This window comes from Thermothielavioides terrestris, chromosome 2 (genome assembly GCF_000226115.1).
Source record: "Thermothielavioides terrestris NRRL 8126 chromosome 2, complete sequence".
NCBI classification, from domain to species: Eukaryota; Fungi; Ascomycota; class Sordariomycetes; order Sordariales; family Chaetomiaceae; genus Thermothielavioides; species Thermothielavioides terrestris.
The window spans coordinates 2,354,682-2,375,262 of record NC_016458.1 but is presented as its reverse complement, the minus strand read 5'-3'; the positions used below and the strand labels follow the sequence as shown (position 1 = coordinate 2,375,262).

Below are 20,581 nucleotides of genomic sequence, written 5' to 3'. Positions count from 1 at the left end.
CACGGAGAAACACCGGGTAACCTGGTAACTATCAGATGAAAGCAGAAGCGCGACAGGACCCTCAATTGTTCCCTTCTCTCTTCGAAGGCAACGTGCACCCACTGTGCGGTCTTCCCCGGCTCATTCAATGGTGATTAGGGTACCCAGGCGAGGTTCCCAGAGACTTCATGTCGAGTCCGACGATCGACGCTTTATCGCGTACCACCAAATTCCGACAGACATGTTTATTACAGTTCCTTCTCCCTCCTGCTTTTCTACGACAGCGTTTAGTTTTGGGGTTTGGAAAGGCATGGGCTGGGCCTGGAAAGCATCAGGCTGATCGTCGGCGATTTTTGACTTCAACATGACCTTCCTGACTTCGGCCAAGAGCGGCCGTGCCAGGTCGCACGAGATGCCCGTTTCTTTGTTTCTCCATGCTCGCACTAACTACCCTAGCGTCAACTTGAGCTTTCGAGTGACCTCATAGCTCCCGAGAGCTGAACAGATGACGCCCCGAGTGTTGCAAGCGAGCAATGGGATGAAAGCCAGATCCACGTTGGGGCAACGCACGCACCACGGATCGGCCGCTGACGACTTGGGATCATCCTTGTGGATTTATGGCTGTCTCCTCGATTTTCCTTCTCCCAGCTTTGGGTGTCTAGCCATATCCTCACATTGACCTGAGGATAGGTCATATCCGCACATTGACCTGGGGATATGTAAACAGCTCGAAGACGGAGTAGACAGAAACGCTGAGACGACATCGTCCAGCATCCCGCCAAGCAAGTCGCGCCCGTTTTCGTGGGGCAGCAGCAGAGACCAAGGTCACGTTGATGCCATTGGACGAGGCCGTCACCGCTCCAGCCCAGAGCATTCCCCGGCTCACAGCTGCAGATGCTGGGTAGGATTCTCTGCACGAGGGTGGCACTGGCCGTGCTGCACAGCAAGCTCCAGGCTCTCTGCTCTCCCGCTGCGTCCTCCACTCCAACGACTGTGCCATCCAGAAGGTCGCTCGACGTTATTCGGGAAGTAGGTTCCCAGGCTGCCACAGAATCGACAGATGAGGTGCCCCGGAAAGGCACGGGACGTATTGTATCTTCCAACAGTTTCGTCCCCGCTTCTCCAAATAAGCAACATGCGAAAGGATAACTACTGCCACACTCCTCCGATATACCACAGTAACAGGAACGTGATGAATGCAGCAACCATATCCGAGAGACCCCACCTGTGCCGATGCGCCGGCTTGACTACGTGGATAACTAATGTAGTGACGCCCTGGCCACAAGGACAAGAGAAGGGTGGAATCGCCACCCAAGGGTGACGGCGGCAGAAACTGGGTTTCCCGGAAAACCGCACAGCAGCGCGCACAACATTGCTTTGGCCCGCGGGGGCAGCTGTATGGGAAGTGGTACTGCATCAGGTCGCCACCAAAGAGAGCTCTCGACCACAGCATTGGTCCCACACGACCGAGTTCCCCTCCAGTCGCTGCTCGCTCCATCATGACTTACACACCATCGTGTTCGATTCTGCCGGGACGATCGGCCAACACCGGCGGGTTCCGATTCGACAAGCCCCTCAATGCGAACCAAACGGTTCGACCATTTAACCATACACTAGCTACCCCGAAGTGGTCTGGCACCACCGACCACGTGATGGCCGGCAGACTGCAAGCCCCCTTTCAGAGGGCCTCGACCTGCTCCAGAAGAATGAGTTGATCCCGATCGACTGGCTGCGCTGCGTCAGAGCCCTGTGTAACGCCAGAGAGGACCCTCCCCCCTCCTGCTCTGGAGTGTATTGAAGCGAAGCTCCAAGACGAGTCTTCCGAGTGCGTACTGTCTAGCTCCGGATTACGCAGGAAAAGAAGGAACCCTTTGCTTTCCACACTCGCTGAACATGCCGAGAGCCACAGCACATGGTGTCCACTGCACCTATCTGTTGGAAGTCCCATAGCCACGGTTCCGCGGTGTCACGTTAGTCTTAGGACACCAGAGGACGGTTTGCAACTTGCAGCGCCGCAACAGCCTTGTCGATCGATCGACTGAAGTTGTTGGATGGAGATTGATGTCTGGTTTAAACAGTTGTGGGGCCTCGGATAATCCTGCCTCGCTCACTGGGCCCCGCACTGTGGGGACCCTGAATTTTTACCACAGGTAGCGGCACTTTAAGCACAGTGTACAGAGGTACCGCACGCACGGTGCTGCGTTGAAGTTGAATGCACAGGATGGAAATGCGCGTCGATGCTCGTATCCAGAGACCGGGGACAGTCCTCGACAGTTGCTCAGGCATCCGGAGCTATCAACGTGATCGCGCAAACAAGAGTCGGCCGACAGCATCCACGATATCCTGTGAAAGGAACGGACGGACATCCCACAAGACCGACCATTTTGAGCGTATTGAAATCCGCTAGCTCCGACTCGGCCACCGCACGTCTGTCTGACTGACTGGTGTTCCAGGCTAGGTGCCATTGAGAACCAAGCTTGGAGTGTTTTCGGACAGTGCTGTAAGAAGCTTATTTAACGTTTTTGGCCCCGGATAGACGAATGCGCAATGTACATCCGCCGGATCTCAGCCCTCGACAATCCTTGACTTCATGTCCTCCTGCAGAGCTTGACGTATAGAATTCGCGTTCCCAAGAACACTCCATCTCATCGCAAGCTCAGCGCGTAGCGGGGCTCGAGGCGTGCGGCGCGGGGCGCGTGGCGCGGGGCAAGGCTCGATCTCAGACAAGGGGTCGGTCAGAACGGTTTCATGATTCCAGTAACCGTGCTGCCACGCCGTCCTTCCCTCACCCTCGACAACGCCAAGCATGTTGTTCGCATGATCCGGCAGCAGCTCAGACTCTCAAATGCTCATTGCAGATGATACCCCTTCCCGCCGAGACGGTTCTGACTCCAACTGGTACCGATACTCAGAACTCAGCACCAGCCGCTTACTTGCGCATTGCACTGTGAACCGGCCCGGAACGAGTCTCAGCAACGTCCAGGTACATACGCGCCCCGTCTCTGCTCTGGCTACTACGCTCATCCTACAACCCTTCCCGACTTGCTGGGCTTTCTGAAAAGGGGCTGGACACCCCCTTCCCGGTCGATGCCCTGCCAATGCCCTACCACGAAGCGCTGTCATCGTCCCGACAAAAGCACGGAACCACCGGTGCATGCTTGTTGAATTCATCTACAGCCTCAGCGTCGCGATTCAAGAAACCGTCGTATCGAGATGTCTGCTGACCTGGGCCTCATAGCTGCCGCGGCGTACAGGTCCCCGCCAAGCTACTCGTACCCTCTGCGCAGGGAGCCTTCAGCCCCGTCGCTCGACCAACCGGCAGCCATGGCTTCTGTCTCATCCAACCAGCCCTCTCAACGGAGCTTTGGTGGCGGCTCCTCCACCACTCAGGATAGGCCTCTGCTCTCGACAATGAATCTCGACATCCTCAGGACCCTGACGGAGAAGAGAACCACACGAGGTTCGCCGCTCAAAGTGCCTCTGCTCTGCCGCCAGGAAGTGCCCTGTCGGGCTAACCTCGACTCCAGATGGACAGCCGCAGAAACGAAGGGGGCCAAAGCCAGACAGCAAGCCAGCCCTCACAAGGCGGCAAGAGTTGAACCGGCAGGCCCAGAGGTTAGCGCATCAGCTGCCATTCTCGCATGTCTCCTCTAACGCTTAGCGTTTCTCTCTCCCTTGCTGCAGAACCCATCGAGAGCGCAAGGAGCTCTACATCAGGGCGCTCGAGGACGAAGTGCTGCGGCTAAAGGAGATCTTCAGCCACGTGTCGCAGGACAAGGAGCGCCTCGCCGAGGAGAACCGGCAGCTCAAGGCCATCCTCGCCCAGAACGGGCTCGGTGTCGGGGCGCTGATTGGCCGCGGCGGCGGCGGCGGCGGTGTTGGGGATGACTCGGTGAGCAACCCGAGCGTCGGCTACTCACCGAGCAGCAGCATGGCGGGCAGCTACATCCCGGCCTCCAGCAACACAACCGCCCTTACGCCGCCACCGCTATCAGCAAGCAACGGGAGCCACGGCGGCGGCGGCGGCATGTCGCCGCACAGCGCAGCATACTCCCATGGCGGCCACCACCAGCACCACCCATCCGTCCAGGGGAACCCGAGCGCCGGCGCGGGAGTGGGGAGCCATCCGAACCAGAATCTGAATCTGGATTATGAGCAGGCCGGCATTGACTTTGTCTTAACGTATGAACCTCTGTTCCCCCCCCCTGACACCGCCCCCGTGGCACGGAGCACCCACCCCAATACATACAACCCCTGATATCCTAGCGTCCTGTTGCCCGAGTGCACGAATACCGCTCACTCCCCTCCCCATGACATGACATTTCAGCGCGAGATATCTGGCGAGGGCAAGCTTGAGGAGAAGAAAAACGTTACTAACACACCACAACCGCCGCCGCGCAGCCTCGAGAAGCCGTGCATGAACCACCTGCCCTGGATGCTGGAGCGCAACTCCGAAACAGGCGGCCGCGAGCCGTGCGGGCACGCGCTGATGGCCTCGTGCCCGCCCCAGCCCTTCTCCCAGCTCTCGTCCGACATCCCCTTCAGCCATCACCAGCACCAGCTGCACCAGCCGCAGCAGCAGGCGCAGCAGCAGCAGCGCCTTGACAGCCAAAACAACAACAACAACACCACCAACGACAGCAACTACAATGTCAATATCGACAACGACGGCTCCTCCACGCCGGGCACGTGGACGCTCAACAAGGGCGACCTGGCGACGCTGCTGGACCTGAGCCGGCGGCTGAACCTGGACGGCGAGATCACGCCGGTCATGGCCTGGGGCATGGTGCTGGCGCACCCGCGGCTGGGCGAGCTGCGGGCCGAGGACTTCGCACGGCTGGCGGAGGAGCTGCTCGGGAAAGTCCGCTGTTATGGGTACGTTTTTTTTTTTTTTTTTTTTTTTTTTTTTTTTTTTTTTTTTTTTTTTTTTTTTTTTTTTTTTTGCACCTTTTTGCCCATCTTTCCGTTTTACTCTCTCTTGCTGTTATTCTTTGTCCTTGGAGCTGAGAGTGAGTTGTACACTGCGAGGGTGCCCTTCGGCTGACCGCTGTGGCTTTTGGGACAGATTCGGGGCCGTGCTGGAGGAGTTCGAGGTGCGCGATGCGCTGGAAAACATTTTCTCCACTAAACCTGATTTTGGAACTGGGTATTGAATGCTTATGGTTATGGTTATCTATGGCGTTGGCTTTTGTCGTGGTAAGTACACTTCGGGCAGAGGGTTAAAGGTTGGATGGAAGTCTGTTGCCTCGCTTGGTTGGCTAGACGGAGGTTATCTCGCTAAGTGTAAGTTGTGCTATGGCGGCGAATACCGTTTGTAATAACAGGCGGGACTGTTACATCAGGAGCCATTTCGATCTAATCCGCCAGACGATTACAATGTTTGTTGGCGCATGGTGTCTCTGAAGCTTCGCATCGCCGGCCAGAGCGAAAGCAGGCCGAGACCTCAGTAATGCATGGAATCCGCGCTCTGCCTGTCAAAGAGCAGAGGCTTTGCACGTCAGTGCTGGGAGCTGTGAGCGCTGCTGAGGAGCGCCGTTGAGTGGCACTGGGTAAGTGCCCCACCCACAAACACCCACCACAAGAGAATTTCGACCAAAATCAAGGGCAAGCCATTTCTGGATTCAGCGAGCTATCGCCCCGACTCCCTCCACGCAACTGCGCGCTCGTGGATTCTGCGGTCGAATTGCGTCGCTGGCACCACCGAGATATCCCAACCGATCAGCATCTCCTGCTCTCTTGAATCCTTGCGCAACCAGCCATGGCGGAACCAGCACCCGGGTTGTCGCCGCTCGTCGACCTGATCAACTCGCTGCCCGACCCCGACGGCACCTGGGGCCCGCCCGTCACGACCGAGACGACCCTCAATGGCGTCCCCTACGCCCCGTTCTCCAAGAGCGACAAGCTCGGCCGCATGGCCGACTGGACCGATTCCAAGGACGGCAGGGACGGCCGTGGCAGGCAACAGTACAACCGGAACTACCGTGGTGCGTTGCGGTTGCGAATTTGCGAGTCGCGATGCGGAGTAGACCCAGCACGTGCAGCTGACCTTTTCCTCTTTGTTTCTCTCTCACAGATCAGCAAGTCTACGGTGCCGGCTCTGCCTCGCTCTTTGCCGCCCCCATGGCGGAGGACGAGGCCTCATTCTCGGTCGTCTCCAACGTGAGGGACACGGGCAAGGCCCGCTTCGGGCGAGGCGCCGTCTTCACCCGCGGCCGCGGCCAGCGTGGCGGCGCTCGCCAGGACGCCAGGGCCGGCGGCCGCCAGCAGCTCCAGCGTCAGGGGCGCGCTGGGCAGCAGTATGGCAGCGGCTACGACGGTCGTGGCGGCGCACGGCAGGGCGGCGGCGCGCGCGCGCGGCGCTTCGGCTGGAAGGACTACGACAAGCCGGCGCGCAGCCGTGACGCGTCGATCAACATCAAGCCCGACTGGAAGCTCCTCGAGGAGATCGACTTTAACCGTCTCAGCAAGCTCAACCTGGACGCGGACGACGGCGAGGACATCGACAGCTACGGCTTCCTGTACTACTACGACCGCTCGTTCGACAAGCAGCCGGTCAAGAGCGCCGAGCGCAAGCTGGCCGTCGTGGACCGCGCCGTGTACAACGTCACGACGTCGTCGGACCCCATCATCCAGGAGCTCGCCGAGAAGGACGAGGCGACCATCTTCGCCACCGACAGCATCCTGTCGATGCTCATGTGCGCGCCGCGGTCCGTCTACCCGTGGGACATCGTCATCCTCCGGCAGGGCAACAAGGTGTTCCTCGACAAGCGCGACAACGCGGCGCTCGACATGGTGACGGTCAACGAGAACGCGGCCGACGCGCCGCTCGAGGCGTCGGAGGGCTCCAAGGAGAGCATCAACCAGCCGGCCGCGCTGGCGGAGGAGGCGACGTACATCAACCACAACTTCGCCAACCAGGTGGTGATCGAGAGCGAGACCCAGAAGGTCGACATGGCGCACGAGAACCCGTTCTACAGCGCGTCGCACGAGACGGAGCCGCCGGCGTCCAAGGCGTACAAGTACCGGCGCTTCGACCTGTCGACGAGCGAGGAGGACCCGACGTACCTGATCGTGCGCACCGAGCTGGACGCGGTGCAGAAGAACGCCATCAGCGGCGAGGACCAGTTTGTCACCGTGCACGCGCTCAACGAGTTCGACAACAAGGCGCAGGGCAGCGGCGGCGCGCTCGACTGGCGGACCAAGCTGGTGACGCAGCGCGGCGCCGTCGTGGCCACCGAGATGAAGAACAACAGCTGCAAGCTGGCGCGCTGGACGGTGCAGAGCATCCTGGCCAAGGCCGATGTCATGAAGCTGGGGTGCGTCTCCTCCATCTTCTCTCCAGTCTCAACCGTGAAAAAAATGGATTTGTGTGACTGACCTGGCATGCAGCTTCGTGTCCCGCGTGTCGCCCAAGGTGAACGACAAGCACGTCATCCTCGGCGTCGTCGGCTGGAAGCCGCGCGACTTCGCCAGCCAGATGAACCTGCAGCTGTCCAACGGCTGGGGCATCGTGCGCACCATCGCCGACATGTGCCTGCAGCGCGACGAGGGCAAGTACGTGCTCGTCAAGGACCCCAACAAGAGCATCCTGCGCCTGTACGAGGTCCCGGCCGGCGGCCTGGACGAGGACGACGAGGTTGCCGAGGGTGAGCAGGAGGCTGAGGCGGACGCGGAGGCGGAGGCCGAGGAGTAAACATACTTGCTCAACAAGAGCAGTCAAAGTAGACGGTCTGAGAGAGTGGGCAGCAGGTGGTCGAAACTGGGGCCGGAAAAAAGCGCAATAGAATGAAAATGGGTCAGCGGTTTTCGTCCGCATCGGGTCCGACGCTGTTAAGCGCGGGTTGATGAATTGAGTTTGATCTACTGTCGCTTCCCATCTTGACGGTGCTCCCGTCCTCTGGACTTGCCCTGAATTCGGCTGGAGGTAATGAATTCTGCCCATGGTGCATTCACTCCTGTAAATTTGTTCCACGTGACAGCGCGCGCTCAGGGGCGTCTGCCTCCCCCACCTTTTTTGGTCCAACCGCGTCTGCCCAGAAATCCGGAATCAACCTCTCCCGTCCATATCCATCAATCCATGCTCCACACGTGCACCCATTCATTCATCTTCCCCTCCCCTCCCATCTCCCTCAGACAACCCGACCTCAATTCCCCGCATAGCTACAACGGCCGACAGCAAAGGAGCTAGATCATGGCCCCGTCGGCAGCGAAACCTTTAAAAAGACAGCAGAAACTGTCCCAAACCCGGTTACTCACCCCGCAAAAGAAGCCTGCCCCCGGTCCCAGAGCCCAAACCAACACCGGCGCCAATACCTCCTCCCCCTTCCCGACCACCGGCAGACCGAGCCCGAAGACGCAGCCGAAACAAAAACCGAAGCCGAACCAGAGCATCCTGAGCTTTTTCAAGAAGGAGGCGGCGCCCGCGGGCACGCGCGACGCGGACGACGGGCTGTTTATTGGCGGGGGTGCTGCTGCTGCTGCCGCCGGCGAGTTGTGGCCGGTCGGGGAGGACGAGGATAGCTGCGAGGGGGGTGGTGGTGGCCTTGCTGGTCTGGAGGCTGGGGATGGCGACGATACTGTGGAGGGGATGGGGGACGGGGAGGGGGTTGAGGATTTGTATGGGGCTAGTCCGCCACGGAAGGGGGGTAGTGGTGGGCGAGAGGGGGAAGAGGAGAGGTTCAACGAGGTCGAGGGGAGTGTGAAGAGGAGGAAGGTCATGAGTGCTGGGTTGGGTGGTGGTTCCGGGTCTGAGCTGGGCTTGGAGGGGTCGAGATCCTCCTCGGCGGCCGTGGAAGGGCCTGCGGTTGCGACAAGGAGGCCAGTTGAGAAGAAGAGAGCGAAGAAGGCGGGCAATCCGTTTTTGGACGATGATTCCTCCGACGACGACGAGGAGAACAACAAGGAAAATGAGCCGTCGGCTACCGACAGGGTGAGATCGCCGCCGCCTGTGTTTGATGATCCCTACGAGCAAGACCCGTGTTCGCGACCGGCCCGGCTTACCAGTGGCGAGAGTGGATCCAGGGAGGTGCCGCTACTACGGCAGCAGACATCGGGAGCGGATAGCGCAGGCGGTGACTCTGCCGAGCGACCAGATAGCGGCGTCGTCGGCCCAACCGAGGACGAGGAATTTACTGGCGAAGAGCTCTTGGCGATGCGATATATGGAAGAGCAGGCTCGGCTGGAGGCGGAGGCTGAGGGAGAGGAGTACACGGGTCTAAATAGCGAGGGCAACGACGAGCCCATGACGGAGAGCTGTCCAGTCTGCAACGGCAGCCTCGCCGGGGCAACGCCGGACCAGGCGACAGCGCACGTCAACTCCTGTCTGGACGGCAATCCGACGCCGCTGCCGAGGCCGCCGGGCGATGTTATCGAGGCGGAGGCTGCAATTGTGGGCAAGCGGTTCGCCAAAGCTGCCGTCGCGCGGCCAGGGCAGCCGAATCCCATCAGTCTCGGCGACGACGCAGGCGAGGGCTCAGCCAGCTCGGCATTTACCAAGCTCATGTCCGGTCACGCCGAAGACGCCGCCTGGGCGACCGCTGCGGCGGCAGAGAATGCGTCCAGGGGCATGCCCGCCTACAAGCGGACCTGTCCGTTCTACAAGATCATGCCTGGCTTCTCCATCTGCGTCGACGCCTTTCGGTATGGCGCCGTTGAAGGGTGCCAGGCATACTTTCTAAGCCATTTTCATAGCGACCACTACATCGGCCTGACGGCGAGCTGGACGCACGGCCCCATCTACTGCAGCAAGGTCACGGGCTCGCTGGTCAAGTCGCAGCTGAAGACGGCAGCAAAGTATGTGGTCGAGCTGGAGTTCGAGAAGACAGTGCCGGTGCCCCAGACCAACGGCGTCACGGTCACCATGATACCCGCCAACCACTGCCCCGGGAGCTCGCTCTTCCTTTTCGAGAAGACCACTGGCGGAAGAACGCAGCGGATCCTCCACTGCGGTGACTTCCGCGCCTGTCCCGCACACGTCGAGCACCCGAAGCTGCGGCCCGAGACGGTCGACGCCATCTCGGGACGGACAAAACAGCAGAAAATCGACGTCTGCTACCTCGACACGACTTATCTCAACCCGCGCTACTCCTTCCCTCCGCAGGATGAAGTGGTGGATGCGTGCGCCGAGCTCTGCGCCCAGCTCAACAAAGGCCTCCTCGCCGACGATGACCGCGAATGGGACGCCCTGCTGCGACGGCGAGAACGCGGCACTAACGGCTCAGCAGGCACAGAAAGCGTCACCAAGTTCTTCACCGCCACCGCGTCATCCTCATCAGCCTCGCCCGCACAGCAACCCACCCCACCGCCACCCGACAATGCCTTCACCGCGCTCAACGGAAAACCACACAACCCCAACCGCCTCCTCGTCGTCTGCGGCACATACAGCATCGGCAAGGAGCGCATCTGCGTCGCCATCGCCAAGGCGCTGCGCTCCAAGATCTACGCGACGCCCGCCAAGATCCGCATGTGCGCGCAGCTGGACGACGCGGAGCTCTCCGCGCTGCTCACGCCCAACCCGAGCGAAGCCCAGGTGCACATGCAGATGCTGATGGAGATCCGCGCCGAGACCCTGGCCGAGTACCTCGCGCCGTTCAAGGCACGCGGCGAGTTCGCCCGCATCGTCGGCATCCGCCCGTCGGGCTGGAACTACCGGCCCCCTCCCCCGGGTTCTTCGTCCTTCTCCCCATCCACCGCCACGGCCGCAGGCACCAACAAAAACAACAACAACTCCACCGCCACCGCCACCGCCAAAGGAAGCCTGGCCAACCTGTCCCCGACCGCGCTGCCCACCGCGCAGCTGCTGCACGGCCCGCGCTGGCGGACGCACTTCACGGCGCGCGACCTCGCGCCGCAGCGCGGCAGCTCGCGCGAGGCGCTGTGCCTGGCCGTGCCGTACAGCGAGCACAGCAGCTTCCGCGAGCTGGCGCTGTTCGTCATGGCGCTGCGCATCGAGCGCGTCGTGCCGACCGTCAACGTCGGCAGCGAGGCCGCGCGCCGCCGCATGAAGGGCTGGATCGACCGGTGGCTGGCCGAGCGGAGGAGGGGCGGGTTCGTCAGGGTTTTGAAGGGCGGTGGGGAGGAGAATGGGACGGGGGAGGTGGTGTTGTGGGAGGGCAAGGACGGGCGCGGCGGCGGGGTTTATTGGTAGGGAAGGAGGCTGGGGTGGTGATGGTGTATCTCTCTGAGGAGGGAGTTGGGGGGATCTCGTGTCTGCAGGACTGCCGGCCGTAATGATCTTTCTGTCGGGAGACGTGCATACTGTGTAGCAAACCAGTACATGTATTCCGTAAAAGATACCCCCTTTTTCGGCCTTCGTTGTTCAACTCCTGCTCGAGCACTCCGACTCGCATTGACAACTAAGCAAAAAAGTAGAGACCGGAGGATTCATGCAACTCAGAAATGACCTTGAAAAGCACGAAAGCAAAAGCTACTGGGGATTGGGGAGCTGGACAGCACGGACTCGCGACGGCAGGTGATCCGAGTCAGTTAGTTCCAGGCTCCTAGACAGGAATCGAATAGAGAAGAGGTACGGAACTGGCTCAGCCGGAGGAGACACGCAACACGGTGAGGGAACTGCGACTCAAGACTGCCTGTAGATGTGCGATATCTCGAGGAACTTCCCGCAGCACTCACCCCACGGGCAATTAGCCCGAGTTGCCATCGAAACGCCATCGTAGTAACCTTTCCCGCCCGGATTGCAATCCCAGTGGCAACGCAAAGCAGTTAAAAATAAGATGATACCTCGGCCGGTACCTGACGATGGAGCCCGCTGCGCAGCTTCGCTCCACCCCAGACCAGTAAGTTCTACGTAGTTGCGGCAAGCCTCATGTCTCTCGCTCACCCACCCCGAACCTTCATCTCCACTGCGCCCTCATTTACCCTTACCCGCCTGGTTCGCAGCTTCTGCGCAGAGTTAGCCCATCCCGTCAAGCAGAAACAGCGCAGCGCAGCAAAGACGAGGAAGAAAGAATGCGGAGGGAAAAAAAAAAAAAAAAGGTACAAGGCCTTACCTCTCCTCGTCGCGTCCTCCAGAAGCGGGATATCCACCGCCGCCGCCGGCAGATGGACGTAGCGCACGACCGAGCCGCGGATGAAGACGTTCTTGACCGCGCTCTAGAGAAGGACCCAGCCGTCCACCCCGGGACATAACGAGTCAGCAATGTTACGCGTCGAGGTCAGAAGAGGGGCCGGAGGGGCAGGAGGAGAGGGGGGGGGGGGGGTTAGAAGAGGCGGGGAAAATATTAGAAGAAAAGAAAAACAATGCAAGAGGATGGATGAGGGACTCACCATGTGCGGATACTTGAGCTCCTCCATAACCTGGATGTTGTCGAGCTTGATGTTGAGGTACTGGTCGACGCTCTTGAGGACGCCGCGGATCTGGATGTCGTTCTTGAGCTCGACCGTGACCTCGTGGTCGATGAGCGTCTTAAAGAAGCTGTTCATCCGTTAGCGCACGGGATTGATGTTGCCGGTTTAGTTGGTTGATGTGCATGTGTGTGAAGCGGGCTGTTGGTCGTTTGACTGATGCTCGCTCTAGGAGGTTTGGAAGCCTCATCATAATCCCTAACTAATGCTTGCCTCCTTTGCCTGCCCACTCGCGCACGCGCGGTTGAATGAAGCCAATATCCAGTCGCACGCCATAGACCAAAAAAAAAAAGCAAGGGTGACGCTGTTTGAGCCAAAGGGAGAGAGAAATGATCACGCACCTGAAGAACAACATTTTGGCTCTTGCGCTGCCGTCAGCTAGCCAGCGACAAGAGCAGCTGCAATGAGAGAGGTTGAAGCTTGACAGCAGCAGCAGTCCAGTTGTCTTGTCAACCACCCACTCAGGCGCTGTGTGCCGTTGTCTCAAGAGGACCCACATCCCCGAAGTGGAATCATCGAGGTGGGGCACACTCTTGAAACCCAAGCAAGAGTCTGCCTGACGTACCAGGAGATCGCGAGATCGCTTATCGCTCTGGGTTCGGGTTAGGGGTAGGGTTTGGTGCTGTCTGACCACGCCGCCGCAAAAACACCGGATGGCAATACGGACTTCGAATTGGACGAAAGCAAGAAAACCTCCGAGCGGACCCCCGCGTGCCGTCCCGTTCCCTAGATCTCACCGGCCTCATCGAATCGGCTGCCAGCCATCGGCACATTCCTATTGCGGGCCGCAACGCAGCAACGTTCGTCGCAGGGATTGGTCGCAGGGGTAAATGGTCAACATCAACAGTCAGTCTCCGTCCGGTTCAAGCAAGCGTAGTCTACCTGAGGCGCATGGTCGAGACTGACATCTCAATTGCGACTCGATTATATTCCGGCGACGGATTGGGCCAGTCAAGTCTAACATCCATCCATCCTTCCATAATAAGCGTGCCCAGTCACCAGACCAGGTGTGAAAACAGAAAAAGGGGATTGTCATGAAGAGGAGAAAGAAGACCTCCACAGTACGCAAGACCTTCAAGCCCGGATAACCCGCGGCAGCACTGCGATTGAAGCCCCGTCCAGAATCCCTTGCTGTTTCTTTTTTTCCTTTTTTTCTTTTGCTTTGTTGTGATCGTCTTTGGGGTGACCTCTTTTCTCTTGTGTCCTTCTGTGCCTTCCGATTTGCTTCCACTGCTCCCTCCGCAGCGCCCAATTGCCCCATGCCGGTGGCCAGACCATCTACATCCTCCCGCCAGAGCAGGAGCACAGCACCAACGATGTACTCCCGTCCAGTGGAAAACTAAAATGTAAGATAAATTGCATCAATGGGGGCAAAAGAACAGAAAACATCCATAGACGGAGAGGGGGGTATGTTAAGGGTATCCGTCGTAACCCATTCCAAATCCGACGTCATGCACAATCTTCCCATTCACCTTGCCGACCGTCGCTGATCCAGTCCTCCCACCATGCCAGGAACTCCCCCAAGTCCGAAAAACCCCAGCCTGCCAAACAGGGAGTGCGCAAATGCAGTCGCTGATATGCTGTGAGGCCAAGTGTATTGATGAGGAAGAAGCAAGGAGCCAACCAGAACCAGAAACCCAAAGATACGCTCGCACCGAAGGCAAGAGAAAAACGAGTGTCGCCTCGCCCCGATAGCCAGCCGTGTTGGTTGATGCACAGAGAGAAGAAAGGTTTCCCAATCTGCTAAAAGGAAAACAAAAAACGGAAAAGAAGAGATGCACACGTCAGTCACAAACCACAACACAAGTTCGCCTCACCAGCCCGCCCCTTCGCGCCAAGAGTTCTCACCAAACTGCACCTGTTTGCACAACATCTCGGTGCTAGATAAAACAAGATGCGGGCGGTTTTGTCATAACTTCATGACCTGTCTTGGACAAGGTGGGAGAGCGGGGTATAGGTATAATAGAAGCCCAAGCAGCATGTGGCTTTTTCGTTTTCGCGATCTTCGTTGCTTCTGCCCAGCCGGCGCTTCGATCATTCACTCTTCCTCGTCCTCTTCATCCTCGGGGCTCGACGACGCCGCTTGTTTCGTCTTTTTGGATGGCGGGCTTGAAGTGGCGCCTTCCGACTTCCGCTTTGTCGCGCCCGACGCCGTCTTGGTGCTCGCACCGGACTGGTCCTGGCCTTCCGACTTTGCCTCGCCACCTGCGCCTGCGGCGTTCGCCTTCTCCCTCTCCATCTGCGCGACCTCTTCGGCCGTCAAGAAGCGCCCTCCTGGGCCGCGCGGACGCCGCATCGCGTGGTTATGCCTCGACTCGTGAAGGTATGGCTTCCGGCCCTTGCTAGTCAGCCGAAGCGCCTCCTCCAACCTCTGCCGGGCCACCCGCCGCTTCAGGATGCGGTGGAACTGCTTCGCGTTGACATAGAGCGGCGACTCCTCCACCGTCCCAGACGGCATCTCGGGCGACTGCGGCGGTGGCATCTGCTGGGCGGCGGTCATGGGAGGGGGGACCGCGGGGCGCGGTCCGGCGTGGTTCAGCATTGTCGGCGCCGTCGGAACGCCGGGACTCGCGACCTGGCTGAGCCGCCGCTGCTGAGACATGCTATTCATCTGCTGCGGCGACCGCGGCCCTGCCCTAGCGTCCTTCTTCGCGTTAACCCCCGACATCCTAGGCGACTGCTGCAGGCTTGGGTCCGATGCCATGTAGGGATAGGAGGACCCGGACGCCGCCGCAGTTGCAGCCATGGCTGCAGCCTGGATCCCGGGCATGCCATAATGCATGCCTTGTTGGGGGACCGTGTACTGTGCCTGGTACATGTTGTGTGTTTGCGTCGGCGACGGCTGGTGCTGCTGCGACGGAAGGATCGGTGATGTCTGCGAGAGGTGCTGAGTTGATGGAGAGGTGATGCTGTTGCCGGCGGCGGTGCTGGGATAACCCGTCTGAATGTGTGGTTGTGAATGTGCGCTCTGCGGTTGTTGCTGATATTGAGCGTATTCCATCATCCTCGAAGAGATCCTGACGTATTCGTCGAATCAGGTTGCGACTGAGTAAGCTGCGGCACAGTCAATGAAGACGGCGGGAAGAGCAGGTTGGCTCGGAAGCTGATCCAGCCTGTCTGTTCAAGATGCAACACAAAGTTTTACCACTCGTGTTGATCCCCAGTCGTCTTCAGGACCTTTGATAATAAGGCTTCGAGATTCTGAGCCTGTTTGGGCTCGAGAAGCACTGACACTCCAAGGTCACTCGGTACCTGTGGGTTGGGCGGGTTGTGCACCCAATCTATTGGAGTGATGCGTTGGCACTCGACGGGATGGCAGCGGAGCTGCGCGATTGGTCGCACCGCAGCTTATGCAGGCTGATGTCGTTGCAAGGCGAAACCTGGGTGGCTCAGTCACAGGCCTCTCTTCGGAAGATGGCGTGGACAAGCGCAGCCACGTGAGGGCGGATGGGAGTGCGCGGAGGCACTGGGCTCTGTCGTGAGGGACAAGCCTAATAATGCCCGAGGGCCGAAGTCGGGTGCGACAGCAGAGGGGAGACAAACGGTCGTGCAGACGAAATATCAGTCGACCGGATGATGCCCCAACGGGTAACCGCAGGGGGGAGTTTCGACTGGCTTCCTCAGATCTATGAACCCAAAGCATTAATACGCGATCATCCAGTATATGAACGAAGAAGCTCAGATGGCAGGCCGGGGCGTGGGCGCCTTCGTCTTTGGCGCCTTGGGCCAGGGCCAGTTTGATGCGCTGGCATGCATGACGGAATATGCAAGAGGAGGGCCCACCCCGTCAACCAGCTCATCGCCCCTAGCCTAGTCGGGACAACAGCACCAAAATTGGACAGGAGGGGATAACACGGGGTTAGGGTGGGAGGGGCAGAGGCAACCAAGACACAGAGCTCTTGGACTCTGGGGGCGCGAGGCTGATTGCTCCATGGACTTTTGGTTGTCCATGTCGACTCTCTCGCGGAGTCGAGCCGCAGCAGAACGGTTGGTCCCCGAGACATCAGCAAGCAGAAGAGCGCCGCCAAACAAATCTTCCGCCGCAGCTCATCCACTGATGCATGCAGCTCCTTGCCGCCGCTCCTTACCCTGCGGCTAGGCTGCATTGCAGGGCCGAGAACAGGAGGAGAGGGTGTTTATGGGTTGCACGAGACTCTGGAGAGAGTGGGGAAGTTCCAACACGCAATGTGTATGGGCTCCTCGTGAGGTCCGACGGTGTGGGGGAGTGCTGTGCTTGGAGAACCGCTCCCCAGGTGGGAGGATGGGTCTGAGAAGCGTGACCGAAGAGTAAATAAGGAAGAAAAAGAAAGAGCGCGAACGCACCTCTTTGGATCTGCGGATACCTTATACCGCCGAGGTTCTGCGAGCAGAATCCTCTCCTATCCACGCTGACTGAGGCAGGCCTCAGAACTGTAGCTGGTTGAGTCAGTGCGACCGCACGAGGGTCGGGAAAGCGCGTGGGCAGGCAGTGGGAAATCCATGCAGTTCCTGACCGTGGGGGTACTGTGAAAATAAAAGACGAGCACGTAGATTGGTCTAGTCAACGGCGCGTCGCGAGAAGCGCAGGCATATCATCTGCGGGCGGGAGGCAGGGCAAGGCAAGGAACAAAGGCCAGACACGTGCAGGGACCCTGGAAGAACATCAGGAAGGGGTCAAGAACTTACCTGATGGGCAGTTGCGCCGAGGATGGAATTGCAGTGGGTTGAGGCGCGAAATCAAACCCGCAGCGGATCTAAACAACGGCTCTGTTGATTGCACGCCCGGTGAGATAGCGTTAATTGACGTCCGCAGGCAAGAACTATCACGGGACCGGGCCGCGGCCAATGGTGCGTCTGGTATCGAGGCTGAGTCCGTTGATAGGTATCCGGGCTGGTGGTGTTTTCCCCTTCCAATGTCGGGAGGACCGGGGGCTGATTTGCTGCGCGATGTTTGGTGCCTTTTGCGCTCGGCTGTTGACTGGCTGGCAGGGAAGTCTGGGAACTGTTTCGACGCGCACAGTCGCTGCCAAGTGGATACCCAGGGCGATCGTGCTAGCCGCAGGTCAAACCAAGCGGTGTCTGCGGCGAGCTGTGAGTGGATTTGTTCGGCCTCGACTGATGACGGGTTGGGAAAGAATGCTTATGCTGAGCCTCCCAAGCTGCGACGTTGGGAGGCTGACGGAGGCTGGGGATGCGCGGGCATTGCATCATGAAAAGACGGGAGCGCAAACTGTCCTGGAATCCCGAGGGCCCGGACGGAGAGAAGAACCGCAGTTCGGATGCCCAGGGAGGACGGCGCGTGTAGAATGGAAACTGCGGGTTCACAGCATTGAACACAACACATACCTGTTCTGATGCTTGCTGAAGCTGCAGCCTCTGGCGCGCAAGATGCGCCTCGAGTGCTGGCGCGATGGTGGTCGGTGCCCCTGGCCTGAATCGACCAAAACGGGAGTAAAGCGACTCGATGCGACGGGCGACTCCGAATAAGGCTGCGCAAAATGCGGTTGCGGACGCTTTCGGCACTCCTAATTGGACTGCCCAACGTCAGTCGCTGTTGTTGCGATTGGAGACGGCCGTTGATTTGATGAATTTGGGAGGGGGGTGAACGGACCGGCTCTCGCGTTCGACGGTGGAGAGGGCGAGCGGCGGATTGATTGGTTGTGCGAGGGAAAGGACGAGAGACGAGGGAAGAGCCGAACGATGATTTGAGGGCGCGGTCAGACTGCTTTAACTGGAGGATATGGTTGGGTGAATCAGCGACCCGAGTGGGGCGGCAGCAGGAGGATTTTGCAGGCTGGTGGCTGGTGGGGTTGAAGCCTGGAAAGGGAGGGTCCAGCTCCGAGGGTGAGATGAGGGGCCCGGGGGTTCACTGCAGGAAAGTGCGGAAGCGGGGGATGTGCTGGCAGCAGTCGGTCGGGTACCTGTAACGTAGCGGTCAATTCTGGCAGCTGCGATGGCCGCGTTTACATCTTCAATGCCAGTGTCAACAGCTGACAAACCTGGCGGGTGTGTGAACCAGGGTTTGGAAGAACTACGCCGTGGGCCACCGCGATGGAAGACCCTTCACTTTTGGCGTTGCGCCTCGTGGTTATAGTACACACGAAATAGTGGGAAGCCGGACCAGACAAGGCAAGACCCAATTCAAAGTGTTCTGGATCGGATCAAGTATCCAAGAAGAGGAAGGAAATCGAATGACCGACCTTCAATTGCGGCATTTAACTTCCTCGCCTCAGACCTCTCAAGCAGCAGTCGACTGAACACGGCACACGGACGACAAGCCGCGGACCGCCTCCCCGGACTTGGGGACACTTGAGATAAACACGAAGGCGGCAAGGTCCGTGGCGCTGCGCTCCCTCTCCATGGAGGCCGGCAGCAATACCAACGACACTCCTGGCTGAGGCACACTCCGTGTACGTTGTAGGCAGGGCGGTCACTGGCTCCGCCGTGTCTGGGACACGCAGGTGTGAGCTTCACCGACGATCGGCGGAGGCAGAGTCGAGTGCACGATAACTTGGGGACATCAGATAGAGGAGCTCACCTGCTGCTGACGGACAACTCCTGCTCCGTCTGCCGTGGGTTGTTCGGACCAGGCCTAAATCTAGCCCAAGCAACGTCACCCGAATTCAGCCTCGAGAGTGCGAAGCAAGGAAGATGCTGTGACGTCTTCTGGAAGTTCTACCGACAAGGAATATTCGAATACTGTTGCTCTGTAGCCGAGTGATCCAACTCTACCAAAGCCGAACTTCTGACTGCCCGCACCCGTCTCTTGTAACTACAGGACTCGAGCTAACTATCCGTACTATAGTGAAGTAACCCCAAGAATTGAGTTGAAATGTGCTCCCAAAAAGTCAACTGCCAGCCCGAATATCAACTCTCATCAGCTTCAGCAGTTGACAAAAGCGCCACTCGATGGGGTCGGCACGTCCGGGCAGGGAAGTTTGGGCGTGGCCGGGTGTTGGACCAGGGGCCCAGGGCTGCAGGGGGGCAAGCGCCAAGTTTGGGAACTTGCCAACACAGCGCCAGCACGAAAATGCAGGAAAAGCTCGGGCTCCAATATGCAGCCCGAAAAGTCGGTGTGGGCCCCACATGCGGTCCAATCATCCGGCTCATGCTCAAGGCCGATCGTTTGCGATCCGATGGCAGCGTCATCGTTGTTCGTTCAGATGTGGTTGGCCTCCGCGGTGGCAGACAGCGGACAATTTCAGAGCATACACCGGAGGTTTTTTGCCTTCTCTCCTTGCTGGGCGCATAGACGTCAGATTCTAGCTACATCTAAACTCCATAGGGTGCCGAGTCGAGTGCACGTCAGCCGAGGCGCCAGAACCGTCGACCGAGCCAGGTCAACTTAGTCGACGCTCTTATTAATCAGTTTACAATAAGCGGGACCTCGCAGTTGTCTTTATCACAAACACGAAGGGACGCCTCTGGTCCTTATGCACGAAGTCCCGATCCCGATCAGGTGATGACACAATGTCAAGGTAGGAGACGCAGGATGAGTTGTCCCAACTTTTTTGGAAGTTGGTCGGAGCCGAACGGCGCCACTTCTCCGCAGGCCCTCGGCTGCTGGCGGGTTCGGAGCAGGCAGCAGTTGTTGGACGAGAGTGCTCCACAAATGCCGGGCTGCTGCGGGTCCTGAATGGCTGGAAAGGCACGCTTGTTCTGACAGCTTTTTGGGCGAATCACTTTGTGCGGCTGTCAGCTGGCATCTATCCCTAACCCTCTTTTTGAACCCCCCTCTTCAGCCGCCAGCAAAGTTCCCCAAATTCCCATCGTTACCACGACCGTCTTGCAAGGTCGCGACCACTGGACGCGACGCGAACCCTGGTCCGTTGCAGTGTCACACCCATCCCTCTTCCCAAGGCGTGCACTCGGCGTAATACGTGCCCGCGGCAGTAACGTCAATAATGGAAAAGGCTGGCTCAAATTGCAGTCAATGCCGCTCGTCATGCTGACCTGATCACCGGCGTAATCTCGCTCCCGCGCTCATCCATCCCGTCAAAGGGTCGAAGTGCCATGCACGACTTCCCGCAGCTACCGCCGTGAGCGAGCCATCCCCGGCAGCCTCGGAAGCCAGCAGTCAGCGGCCAAGCAGCCAAGCAGCCTTGTCACGCTTGGCTCGTGTCTGGGGTTTAGTGTGTTCCGTCTACTACACTAACTAGTGTCGTGAAGTGTAGATGGCCCTGTGCAAGAGCGGGATCGGCCGGCGCAAGACCCCGCCGCGTAGCGCGGAATCGGGCCCTTCCCGGCAGGCTGACGGCGA

At 59.1% G+C, this 20,581-nt stretch overlaps 6 protein-coding genes across 6 annotated transcripts; 3 read left to right on the top strand and 3 right to left on the bottom strand.

Annotated features, from left to right (window-relative positions):
- The first annotated feature begins 2,746 nt into the window (after window positions 1–2,746).
- Window positions 2,747–5,477, top strand: THITE_2112534 (uncharacterized protein). The gene is made up of 7 exons (XM_003651773.1): window positions 2,747–2,962; window positions 3,218–3,439; window positions 3,507–3,594; window positions 3,664–4,161; window positions 4,381–4,854; window positions 5,045–5,262; window positions 5,347–5,477. Exons 2-6 carry the CDS (start codon window positions 3,304–3,306, stop codon window positions 5,130–5,132), a joined length of 1,284 nt encoding a protein of 427 aa, XP_003651821.1. The 5' UTR covers window positions 2,747–2,962; window positions 3,218–3,303; the 3' UTR covers window positions 5,133–5,262; window positions 5,347–5,477.
- Window positions 5,478–7,971, top strand: THITE_2112530 (uncharacterized protein). Its single transcript, XM_003651772.1, has 3 exons — window positions 5,478–5,963; window positions 6,053–7,295; window positions 7,369–7,971. The coding sequence occupies exons 1-3, from the start codon at window positions 5,738–5,740 to the stop codon at window positions 7,670–7,672; spliced, it is 1,773 nt and encodes a 590-aa protein (XP_003651820.1). The 5' UTR covers window positions 5,478–5,737; the 3' UTR covers window positions 7,673–7,971.
- Window positions 7,972–8,051: 80 nt separating this feature from the next.
- Window positions 8,052–11,464, top strand: THITE_2112528 (uncharacterized protein). Its single transcript, XM_003651771.1, has one exon. It carries the CDS (start codon window positions 8,171–8,173, stop codon window positions 11,123–11,125), a length of 2,955 nt encoding a protein of 984 aa, XP_003651819.1. The 5' UTR covers window positions 8,052–8,170; the 3' UTR covers window positions 11,126–11,464.
- A 284-nt stretch (window positions 11,465–11,748) lies between these two features.
- On the bottom strand, window positions 11,749–12,878 carry THITE_2112526 (uncharacterized protein). The gene is made up of 4 exons (XM_003651770.1): window positions 12,684–12,878; window positions 12,265–12,412; window positions 11,988–12,090; window positions 11,749–11,880 (listed from the first exon to the last, which is right to left on the bottom strand). Exons 1-4 carry the CDS (start codon window positions 12,695–12,697, stop codon window positions 11,849–11,851), a joined length of 297 nt encoding a protein of 98 aa, XP_003651818.1. The 5' UTR covers window positions 12,698–12,878; the 3' UTR covers window positions 11,749–11,848.
- A 1,113-nt stretch (window positions 12,879–13,991) lies between these two features.
- On the bottom strand, window positions 13,992–15,592 carry THITE_2112524 (uncharacterized protein). The gene has a single exon (XM_003651769.1). The coding sequence runs from the start codon at window positions 15,341–15,343 to the stop codon at window positions 14,381–14,383; it is 963 nt and encodes a 320-aa protein (XP_003651817.1). The 5' UTR covers window positions 15,344–15,592; the 3' UTR covers window positions 13,992–14,380.
- A 36-nt stretch (window positions 15,593–15,628) lies between these two features.
- Window positions 15,629–15,790, bottom strand: THITE_2014610 (uncharacterized protein; the record flags this gene model as incomplete). Its single annotated transcript, XM_003651768.1, has 1 exon — window positions 15,629–15,790. A coding segment is annotated over one exon (162 nt), but the record flags the coding sequence as incomplete, so codon positions are not given.
- Between the last annotated feature and the right edge of the window lie 4,791 nt (window positions 15,791–20,581).

Bases quoted from the DNA above. Each gene is read 5' to 3' on its own strand.
- THITE_2112534 (XM_003651773.1), top strand. From the start codon at position 3,304: ATGGCTTCTGTCTCATCCAACCAGCCCTCTCAACGGAGCTTTGGTGGC. The intron at 3,440-3,506 runs GTTCGCCGCTCA...CCTCGACTCCAG, and splicing joins GGAGAAGAGAACCACACGAG to ATGGACAGCCGCAGAAACGA. The intron at 4,855-5,044 runs GTACGTTTTTTT...CTTTTGGGACAG, and splicing joins GGGAAAGTCCGCTGTTATGG to ATTCGGGGCCGTGCTGGAGG.
- THITE_2112524 (XM_003651769.1), bottom strand. From the start codon at position 15,343: ATGGAATACGCTCAATATCAGCAACAACCGCAGAGCGCACATTCACAA.
- THITE_2112530 (XM_003651772.1), top strand. From the start codon at position 5,738: ATGGCGGAACCAGCACCCGGGTTGTCGCCGCTCGTCGACCTGATCAAC. The intron at 5,964-6,052 runs GTGCGTTGCGGT...TCTCTCTCACAG, and splicing joins GTACAACCGGAACTACCGTG to ATCAGCAAGTCTACGGTGCC. The intron at 7,296-7,368 runs GTGCGTCTCCTC...CCTGGCATGCAG, and splicing joins GCCGATGTCATGAAGCTGGG to CTTCGTGTCCCGCGTGTCGC.
- THITE_2112526 (XM_003651770.1), bottom strand. The intron at 12,091-12,264 runs GTGAGTCCCTCA...GTCCTTCTCTAG, and splicing joins AGCTCAAGTATCCGCACATG to AGCGCGGTCAAGAACGTCTT. The intron at 11,881-11,987 runs GTAAGGCCTTGT...AACTCTGCGCAG, and splicing joins GGAGGACGCGACGAGGAGAG to AAGCTGCGAACCAGGCGGGT.
- THITE_2112528 (XM_003651771.1), top strand. From the start codon at position 8,171: ATGGCCCCGTCGGCAGCGAAACCTTTAAAAAGACAGCAGAAACTGTCC.